The sequence below is a fragment of the Morone saxatilis genome, unplaced genomic scaffold (genome assembly GCF_004916995.1).
Source record: "Morone saxatilis isolate NCDOM2014 unplaced genomic scaffold, NCSU_SB_2.0 Contig12, whole genome shotgun sequence".
Taxonomy (NCBI): domain Eukaryota; kingdom Metazoa; phylum Chordata; class Actinopteri; family Moronidae; genus Morone; species Morone saxatilis.
Window position 1 is genome coordinate 27,565,196 of NW_023339674.1, and position 11,385 is coordinate 27,576,580.

The 11,385-nt window shown below is 38.5% G+C and overlaps 1 protein-coding gene across 1 annotated transcript in view; it reads left to right on the top strand.

The window, feature by feature from the left end:
• Positions 1 to 3,086: 3,086 nt before the first annotated feature.
• szt2 (SZT2 subunit of KICSTOR complex) overlaps positions 3,087 to 11,385 on the top strand; it is a gene marked incomplete in the record, with an annotated part of 110,147 nt that continues 101,848 nt past the window's right edge. Inside the window, 8 exon segments of the mRNA XM_035652785.1 lie at positions 3,087 to 3,259; positions 4,088 to 4,213; positions 4,738 to 4,911; positions 6,992 to 7,162; positions 7,799 to 7,921; positions 8,297 to 8,459; positions 9,747 to 9,853; positions 10,305 to 10,515. Of these exon segments, the coding sequence (XP_035508678.1) occupies positions 3,236 to 3,259; positions 4,088 to 4,213; positions 4,738 to 4,911; positions 6,992 to 7,162; positions 7,799 to 7,921; positions 8,297 to 8,459; positions 9,747 to 9,853; positions 10,305 to 10,515 (1,099 nt within the window).

The following is an 11,385-nucleotide window of genomic DNA, read 5'->3' on the forward strand; positions in this document are numbered from 1 at the left end:
CATGACGCAATCATCACGCGACACCACTAAGGTGTTGTTTTTCGCCCTGAATTTCATCTGCCAGGCACAGACATTTGCTGTGTTTAGAAGGTAATGAAAATGAAAGATTTTACTTTTTGTACACGTATATGTTGTTATCAGTAAAAAATTCCACATTCAGAAGAAAGACGTGCAAACTGCATCAATGTCACACCACAATACACCATAGGGATAATATATATGTATAAAGCTATTGATTTCTGTTGGTTTTTGCTGGGTTTTTAACTTTATTTTATATGTGAAATGAACAGCATTGTGGGTACATACTGACTGTTCTGTTAAATAAAAAATGATGCTACAAATCACAGCCATCGGAGCATTTATATGTGCTCTTTCTTTCTTAATATCTGATTGTCTGTTATCATATTTCTATCTATTTGTGACCCTACTGTGCCTCACTTTATAAAATAGATCAGCCTGAAGCTATAAGCAAATTCCCTTTAGTGGTAATAATAATAACTCATTTGCAACTATTAATTGATCAATAGTTTTTGAGTATTTTTAAGACAAATGTCAAAAATATCTCGGTTATATATTTATATGTATTTATTTGGGCCTTTTGTCTTTATTTGATAGTACAGCTGAAGATGGACAGGAAAGGGGAAATAGGGGATGGAATTCTGCAAAAAAAAAATAGAATATATGTTTGATATCAACCTATTAATATAAATATTTTTAGCAGAAAGTTTAAAACATCCCTGGCACAGCAGTGCTTCCCTTCTGGGTGTCAGCTAGTGCAGAACAAACCAAAGTAGGCTAACCAAACAACAAAAATATATTCCAGCATAATATATATTTTTAAAAAGTAATTCACAGCAGAAAGGAACAGTTCAAATGAGCAAATATCTGTTGATGACCTACAAGAAAAACATAGCAAGAGCTACCTGGGAGACTCAACCCAGGGCGACATTAACATCCAATAGGAACATGTATGTATTATAATAAGATATAATAATAATAAGAGCTCATGTAAAACAGCTCAATACTCCATGGTAGAACTAGCCAGTCTGATGTTAGTGGTAAGTTGCTAAAAAGGAATAAAACACGTATACCGCACTACGTTTATATACTTTGATTCTTTATTCATTTAGGCTGACTGCCGGATGTTACATCAGTTTACTGCTAACTTTCGTATTTCACTTGTTAGTTGTCTACTCAGCTGCCCTGCAGGAGAAAAAAGAAGAAGAGAAGCGGTGACACTTCCGGGTCACATGCCGCTTAAAAACCAAGGTTTGCGGTAATTTAAAGAATCTGATTTCAAAATAAAAGCTTGCAAAGTCGTGTCTAAGACCAAAACCTGAGGTCTAACCATAAGTGTTGGGCTAGTATACATACATACGTAATGTATTACTCATTACTCTTTGTAATATTATTACTTTACTTATCACTCCCTAACAGTAATGAGTTGCACTACTAAGTTAGTTATATTACTTTCCTGCTACTCCCCACAAAATTGGTTACTGTGCCCCTAATGACGATTAAAATCGAGTTTTGTTTGTTAGAATCAAAGTAACAGAACATTTCCAGCTGCTGAATGTAAACATTTTCATCTTCCAAAATACCTTCCTCCATGATTACAAAAATGTATCCAAGGATGTAATTGGATGGTTGGATTTCAAATTAGTAGAGGGTGACAACAACAGTAATATTGTAACTAATTCTTTTTTGGAGGAGTAATTGTAATATTATTACTGAAATGTATTAGTAATTAGTTACACTTCTAGTTACTGGGAAAAGTCCTGGTAGAGACCTTTTTCACAGCAGTCATTTTCACAATAAATAGTAGGACAAACACAGGTGTTACCAGTGATAATTATTAAGGATATGTTCCATTTAGTGTAGCAGAGGCTTTCCAGTCTGCACAATATCATTGTCATGTTTCATGTCAGAATGGCTGCTGTGAAAACCAGGACCCTAAAACTGAAGCAGCTAAATGGATTTTAGCCATCTTTCCATTTATTATTCACACTTGTTGTTTTTCTACTGTGACATCTCATCATATCTTTGGTAACAAAGTCCTATTGTCTTATCAAACAAATGTAAAAGATATGAGCTAAGTTCAATCATACTGAAGTCCTAAACAGTCATGATTCAAACATTTTTTAGTGTTGTTATCTTGAGATCACAAGTTAATAATTCTTTTTTATCCTGGGATAGCAAAGCTTGTTTATCTTGTTAGAACATGTGAATTTACCTTGAGAAAATAAAAGGCTGTTTTCTCAACATATAATTTTTTGTCATTTAAGGAAAGACTGTCCCACTACACTTCAGTGACAAAAGACATTTTCTCTTCATAAATGATCTCGTTATGTCGAGAAAACGAGCTGTGTTACCTTGTTTATCGCAAGATGACAAAATAATTAACTCAAGATAGCGACATAAAAAAAGTTTAAATCCATGACCATTTAGGGCTTCCGTACAAAAATATATCTGCTCTGAAAATATAAAATGTTGCACTTTATCAGTGGTTGTTTGGAATGAATGTGTCTGATGTACAGTTTTGTTGGGTTCCTGCTCATGTTGGTTTGGGGGGCGATGAGAAAGCAGTTGAGACTGCTAAGAGATCATTGAAGTTAAACGATGATGAAATAATGGCAGTTCCATTTGGAAAAGGCGAAGCCAAATCATTGATAAGGAAGGCAGTGACAGATTGGTGGCAGGAGAAGTGGGACACAGGTAGCAAAGGGCAACACATCATATCATATCTCGTATATATATATATATATGTACATATTATATATATATATTGTGTATATATATTACATTATGTATGTATGCACACCTTGCACAGGCGGAATATATGACACATATCTACATTATATCAACCAGAAGTGGTTTGGTCAACATTAAGACTCGGACATACTGGATTAAAATCAACTCTTTACTTAATATCAAAGTGTATTTCAGAAGATAAATGTGATGATTGTGATGTTGCTGGAGATGTTGAGCATGTCATAATGAGGGGTTGTAAATATATTCAAAGAAGAAGAAGTCGATAGAAGTGGTGAGTCGTTTTATTTTGAAAGATCTGACCGGAACACGTATGCGCTGTCACCATGTGAATTGACACCACCCTGCGAACACCAGACAAGACAGATGATAAACAAGTATTAGGACAGATTGTTTTCACAAACCCGAGTGAATATTCGTCCCCCGAGACTCGCAACATCCCCGCAGTCCCTATGCTATACAAGGCATGGCAGAGAGACAGGACAATGAGGTAACATTAGCTTCAGCATGCACAGACAGGCACAGCTAAAGTTAGTAATAATAATACTAGTGGCACCATTTACATTAGGTTGTTTGTCCCAACAGTCACAACTCGCCAAAGTCCCGTTTAAAGTGAACCATGTTACGTTAAGAAGAGCCGCCGGTTAGCGGAGCTGTGCTCACATAGGAGCTTGTGTTAGCTTGCGTTAGCTCAGCGGCTAGCAATAACAGCCAAAGCTGCAAGTTAACAGCAGCCCCGTTAGGTCACCGACGTTAGCTTCGTTTAGGTGGAGATATTTCAGTGGAGTGTTCAGATGAAGGCTGACAGATAACGGTCCATGCACACCAAACACCGCCTTAGTAAATACAGTTTTCATGCAGCACCAAATTAGCTAAATTAACAAAGGAATTTAGGGTTGCTTTGCTCAACGCTAACCATTAGTTATTGAATTATATTTGACGTTTTGTAAATGTTAGATGAGTTACCCGTGAAAATGCATTAAATGTAAATAAAATCTAACCTTTATTCACTGAGTTGCACTGCCAGCTTCCACATAGAATGTAGCTAACAGGAAGACTATCTACAAAAGGCGGAATTTGATGATACTCAGGTTGCTATACAGAGTTTATCAGTCTTTTCCAATGTTTATTCAAGCTTTTAAATACTATTTTTGCAGCTGTTTAACTGTGCAAGAAAGAAAACGTGATAGATCTTTAACTGCTAGATTTTTTAATTGGATTCTGGTGTGTTACCCAGTAAACTTACCGATTCAGGTCAGTGAGGAAAAAGTCCTGTGCAACATTTGCCTTTGATGTGCTGTATGTTTGTTCTGATGAGGTGGAGGAGGCTGACCAGATCTACCTGCTGATGAAGGACGAGTATCGGATCTCCAGGAATGTGCGTCTGGCCTGGTTCCTGGGTAAACTTAACCAAGTCATCTGGCCGGCCTCAAAGCCTGAACTGGTGAGTTAACCCTGCCTCTTTCTGTCCTCATGGTGGCCCAGCAGCACCGAGATCAAACAGTGGCTAACAGTAAGAGTGACACTCCTGACTGAAGTGGCGTATGCAGATATGGTTTGCATTGGTTTGACTATTTTATGCATAGTATGCTGCAGAAGAACCTCTCCCCACTGTCATATCCCCTTGCTGAATACGGTATGTTGCTGCTACGTGTACAACTCTCCACTGTCATCTGTCCCACTATAAGCAGTCATAATTAATGTTACTATAGAGAAAACTATAGTAAAGTGTAGCCAATTTGCTTGAGGCCCCTGAGACCATAAAACAGAAGAATCAGAGTGGGCAACACAAATGGGGTCCATTTACCTACATGAGCGCCACAGACAGATGTTGGCTGGGTGCAAGTGAAGAGCCTGCCAGTGGAACATTAGTGACATGGGCCTCTGTCCTCTGCATTCATTTTAACAACTGAAAAACAAAACAATCAATATACTTTATACTTGACCTGTTATTGCCTTCATTTACAGCTGAACTCAGAGAATGAACTGGACTTGCTGAGCATCTTACCTAAAGGATGGCAGCCGGATTTCCCCCCCACCATGTACCCCTACATGTTGGTGCCGTCCACTCGGGCCACCTTCCTGGCCCGGAGGTACCGCTTCATCATCGAGCTGGACCTCAGCCCCTCCACAGGGATCGTGGTAAGACTGAAATGGAATTCTACATGACTTTTCTTTGTTTTGATATCTGCGTTCTATATCAGCCTTCGGCAGCCCTGCTCTATCAATATTGGCATGGTAAAAAAAGGGTTTGACAGGTATTGCACTACTATTTATATCACAATTTCCATTTTCACTGAAAAAACCCTATTTAACCTATTAAAGTCATGATGATGTGAAATTTGTTGAGGTATCTCTTCAGAACTACAGTACTTTAAAAAAATATTTACCTTTATCAAAACATTGCAGATTCTTGTGATTTGGATGTTGCGCTTTGATAATATTTTGATTAATTCTGCAGCCCTTATATATACTATACTATAATGTACAGTATAATTATTGCCTGTGGTGATACTGACTTATTCTTTAAGTATGTCACCACCATTTTCACCAACATGATGCCAGAATAAACAGCAGGGGTTTCCTACCATTACTATACTGTTGAGGAATGAATGACTCTATATCCTACCCTGTGCCAAATGTTTCATATTTATTTAAGTGCAGTTTTTGTTAACAGCGAACTCACATTTGACCTGTTATTATGAGACTATTAACACAGATCAATATCTGGTTGTCAGCAGTAGTTCCACATGCTTAAGCTCTGTTAAACCACAGAAGTAGAAAGAATCACAAAACACGAGTTCTATAAAAGAGAAGTTTGAGTTTCACTTCTCTCTGCATTTTTCCATCCATATTAAGCTCTTTTCAGAGAGACAGACCATCATAACTATTGTGGTCCTTGCCTCTGCGTTTGAGTGGAACCATAGTAATCAGATGTATCATCAACAGAGGGCGCTGCACAATGCACAATGACATGTAGAATATGACACGGTCACTTTGGTTCCCAAGGGAAAACCGGATATTTTTTGGTTCCAGCTTGGAAACTGCAGGTCAGATTGCATAAAGGTAACATCATCTTCTCTGGAAAATACTTATTACAGACTGATCTAATCATTATTTGACCTGTTAAATTGGCTCTTTAACAGTACTTCCTAAACATGTGTTTGCATAAGAGATGGTGATTGAGATAAAACCTTCATTAGAGACATCATAAAATGCTCATTTAAAATCTCTACTTATACAAGGTACAAGGTTGTTTATTTATCCTTTTACAACAGAAAGTTGCACAACAAAAAGAAAGTTGTATTCCCTTCATGCTACACACATAGAGCAACATATAATAAGTCAATTAAAATACACCAATATATCGCTATTTATAAACATATATACATACATTGAAGTTCTTCCCCCAAGTGTCAACATGAGGAATGCACCGGTAATAACCAAAGTGAAGGGAGATTTTTCAAAAAGGTCTATGTTGTGTTTATGTAAAAATCATTATAATGAAGACTTATTTTTCTAATCAGTCCCTGCTGAACTTGCTGGCTTTTTTTGGGATTGTTGCAGCCTAAAATGCGTAGTTTCATGGCAGATTTTCTAAAGAATTGTGACGTGTGTAGGTGTTTTTAGCCTTTTTTTGGTAACAAAATTGTGGGACAAAGTGCAAAAATAGTAACTTTTTTGTATAATTCATCAAAACTAAAATTGTTTGTACGGGGTACATGTGGCACGTTTGCAGCTTCACAACTAGAAACAAGGAAGTGTGTCTGGTGACGTATGGCTGGTGCAGAAGGGGATTGATTGAATTTGCATTAATTGTATCTTCCATGATAATGCAGCATTGGTCACGTCTAATATCTATTATTCTGATATATATGGAGGCGGCTGTGGCTCAGAGGTAGAGCGGGTCGTCCACTAACCGGCAGGCACTGTGCATGGCAGCCACTGCCATCAGTGTATGAATGTGTTTGAATGGGGTGAGTGTGGCATGTAGTGTACAGCGCATTGAGTGGTCGAAAGAGACGCTATGTAAGTACAGTCCATTTACCATTTAATATCTATCATTGACTCTGTCTTATCACGTGCATCCTGCAATCATGAGTGTCAACATTAAAGCATTGCAGCATTCTCTGTTACAGTTGGACAGCTGTAGCTCTGACACTGAGCACTGAAAGGAGTCCTCGGTTTGTGTCTGAGGTGTGTTTCGCTGTCTGTTCTGCAGGATGACAGCACAGGAGAGATGATCTTCGATGAGGTGTTTCATGCCTTATCCAGATGTCTGGCAGGTCTGGCTCAGCCATTTCAAGTCCCTGGAACCGATCAACTTTTCAAGCCTAAGATCTTCATCACCATCTTGGCGTACTCATCAATTATTGGCCTCACCTCCCATCAGGTCATTACAGTAGCTGTTTCTGTTTAATGCTGTCTTTTACAGAGTATCCAAATGTCCTATAAAAGTTAAGGAGCCTTAGTAAACAGCAAAATGAAAAGCAGTTTCTCTGTGTCTCACGTGGGCTGTGGTCAGAAGTGTGCCCTATTGAACCTGTAACCACAGCCAACAGTGATTTCACAGGCTGCTGGAGTCCACCTGTACATCACTGCAGCAAGGTGAGAAGTTAAACCACTGGAGGTCAGCAAATGACCATTCTCAAGGGCTGTTCAGTTGCTCTTTAAAGAGTCATTTACTTGAGTCTACCTTGAACTGAATTGAACTCTCCAGGCCTTATTTAGCTTTACATTACAGTAGACATAGACTCTGATCATTTATAAAGAGGCTCAGTGTGTCCCTGTCCTTTATTATGGTTCAAGGACATTCTATATTTAGACATTCAGTAGTTTAAACAGCTTTTCTCTGCATCTTGTCCACACGGTTTATTTAATGTTAACAAAAACAATTATTGTGACTCTGCATTTTTGTCTGTGCCCCTAATTTTCTTAACTTAGACAAAACTAAAAATTGCTGTAAGCGCAGAGGCCTGAGTGTTTCCACGTTGTTGTAGTCCTCTGACGGTGTTGATTCCCCCTGCAGGTTTTGGTACAGGGCTGTCAGCTTGATAGAACAGACCTCAATGAGTTCCTGCATCACATCTATCAGCAGCTCCGAGCGGTGGAGAGCAACATCGCACAAGTCCTGCATCAGCAGCATGAACAGGCAAGTGCTGCTGATTGGTATTTACTTTATTTGAACATTAACAATGTTGTTAATGAAACAACGGACCGACTCTTGTCCACACTATATTTTGGAAGGAGGTCCAACATAGCTGCACTGGCCTCTGTGGGCTGAAAAGTCTGTTGAACCTCATTCACCACATTGTGTGGATCTCCAGGATTAGACTGGGTGCAGTTACTCTTTAAACACTGCCTCAGTTCTCCTTGCAAGTATGTGAAGTTGTGCCTGAAGCCCCGCTCGACTAGAGGAGGAGGAGGAGGAGGAGTAAAGTGTGACATCACATCTTGTGTATTTGTTAGTCTTCAGTGTTGATTAAGATATACACCAATGCAATTAGTTTCTTTCTTGTACCTTTAGTCTGTGGAGCCAGTCCAAAGCTCAAGTCTCAATAGCAGCACTTTGGATGAGCAGCCCCACAGGAAGCAGGGCATTTCCATGGTGTCAGCTGATATGGGTCTCGTCAGCATGGTACGCCAGGGCATCCTGGCCCTTCAGCTGCTGCCCCCAAACTCCAGTGCAGGTAAAGTACCCAAGTTGTCATTTATTTTTTCTATCAAGGGTTTGTCTGAGGGGTTCCTCCCTTGCTCAGTTGCTGAGTTGTTCCCTAGAACCTCTTTAAAGAAGTCCAAATACCCTCTCCAAATCCCTATTACATCAATAAATGTTTTTGTGCAGTCATTTATATATAAATCACAAAATATATATTTGTAAATCTTAGAGAGGATGCGCCTTCCTAGTATTTGGTTTGTTGTGCTAAACCAAAGTCTTAAGTTCCAGTTTTGAACCCAAAGTCATAAAAGGTAGCACACACAGATTTTCAGGAAAAAGTTGACTAATCTCAATTATACCAGTTAATTATGGCCATGTTGGATAATCATGCTAATGTGTGAGCCTATTAAGATACCACACAAAAAAAATCCAGTTTTAATCCAGGATATTAAGGTAACTAAATAAATAAAATATAAATAAATATAGAAAATGAAAACCTAAGGCTTCTCCTTCTGTAAGTAATCACCAATTTCCAAACGAATCACCATGAAGCAAGGCTTGCCAGGCTTCTTTCCTGCTCCTAGCAGAGGAGCGTACCAATCACCCAATTCACTCTCTTGGGCCAGTACACTGTCCGTCTGTGTGTTCAAGATAATTATTAAAAGGACCCCACACTTTCTTAAATCGCTAATTTTCCCTTAATAGAATGTCATTTTTTTCTAAGGATATACATGCATACAGTTCCTTCCGCTATCTACCAATACTTGGACTAAATACAGTTTTATATGGTAATGCTATACAAATAACCTTTCCCTACATAGATTCAGATATACTGGAATCCAAAATAAACAAGAGCTTGTGTACTGGAGGTAGGAAGCTAAAAACTGATACAGTGTAACCTCTCCTCCTCTCCTAAAAACCCAGGGTAAGATAAACAAAATCACATTGAAATACAAGCAATATGGGACAGAAAAATAACTACAAAATAAACAACAACAATCCATACTGTAATTGGGAAGTTAATGATGTTTGTTAGTTTGTTAAAAAGTTTTTTTTTTTTTTTAAATAAACAAAGATGATGATAGGAAATATTTAAGTGTGAAGGTGCTCCAAGTAGACTCATACAGTGTGTCATCCAAACTCACCAACTCTGTCTGCAACCCAAGAATTCTGTCTTTTGCATGTCTTTGTAGTCTTGATGTGATGAAAAAAGAGAGAGCAGTCAATTTTCATAGCTTCACACAGCTGACTCATCACTGTGTGAATTGTGTCAACAATCAATTTGTCTTTTAAACACTTCATAATTGATTTGTTTCAGGTATCATTATAATCACAGATGGAGTGACCAGTGTTCCTGATGTAGCCATGTGTGAAACACTACTGAACCAGCTCAGGAGTGGAACCATTGCCTGCTCCTTTGTGCAGGTAAGGGTGATAACATCTTAATGTTTGCAGCTCTGATTTTGTTACTAATAACTCAAAGCTATTCCTGAGACAGCCATTTCCATTGTGTATTATTGGTGTATGCTGTATTTGTGGGTTTGTGCTTTTTCTTTTAATCTTTTAGACATTTTTAGACATGTTGGGAGCTGTTTAAAAGGAATACTTGCATCATCGTGGTGGGTTTATCCTTAACTGCTTTTGTTACTTGGATGATGTAGAAAAAGCTGATATTTTAAGGATAATCTCAGACTTGTTAATTCAGGGATATAAATACATTCCATGGAAATGTTATATCCTGATATGCTCAAAGTCAAGACGGAATTTATAACCCAGGGTACCTCCTCCTCTCAAAGAAATGTTACATATGAGGGATTCTGTGACAATAAATGATGCATAATCTGCTTTTCTTCAAATTGCGTTTGTTCCTTTCCAGGTCGGTGGTGCATACTCCTACGACTGTAGCTTTGGCTACATACCCAACGTAGAGCTGATGAAGTTCATCTCATTAGCTACCTTCGGTTCATACCTGCCCAGCTGCCCTGAAGTGGACCTGAACAGCCTGGAGATGAATGCCTACCACAAGGCCTTCTTAACCTATTCCTTCCTCAAGACCCCTGAGTCTATGAACTCAGAGTACTTCTGTGGTGAGACAGCTATGCGTACTATAATTCTTGAAATTGAGTTTGTAGGTTATTACTTTACTGACACACTGTATCTGTATCTAAGTTTGTACTCACGAATTATAGGCCCCCTTGAACAAAATATGGCAGTTTTGTTGCTATAAGGTTTAACCAAAAAGTTTAATGTCAAACCTAAACAATAATGGGCCCAACACTGAGCCTTGGGGAACCCCACAGCTTTAAAATAGGGCTGCAACGATTCCTCGAATAACTCGAGTAACTCGATTACAAACCGTCCGCCACAACCGCATCTATTTTCACAAACCCGCCCCGCGCTATAAATAACAAAAAAAAACGGTTAAATATGTCTTATTTGTCTGACAAATGTGCTCGAAAACAAAGCCCTTTCGAGTGGCAACTGGAAAACTGCAACAACAAATTCAAATCTTAATTAAAAATAATATATATACGTTAAAAATAAAACAATAAATAAATCATAAATAAAATAAAAATTAGGCTCATTGTGTAGGTATTATTTGCAATCAAAAGAATAAAAGAACATATTAACCACATAAGGCTAAAATACAGAGCGTCCACCCTACAGGCTTACACCTGTTTTCTTAAAGTTCTTATAGGCACAGAATAGGAATTATAAACTTGTACCACATATGGCTATTTTACAGAAGCATTGGCATTAACGGGGGGGGGGCTTTTGTGATGTCAGGTCCGCAGGTTGGATTTACCCAACAGATGAGTAAGGCATGTATTGGACATATTAATCCTTAATGACCCGCCCCGCCAATAAAGTAAAACATTTCTTGACCCGAACCGACCCGAACCCGCGGGTAACCCCGGGAGAACCATAACAGCACGATAATGTTAAATGTTAATTTG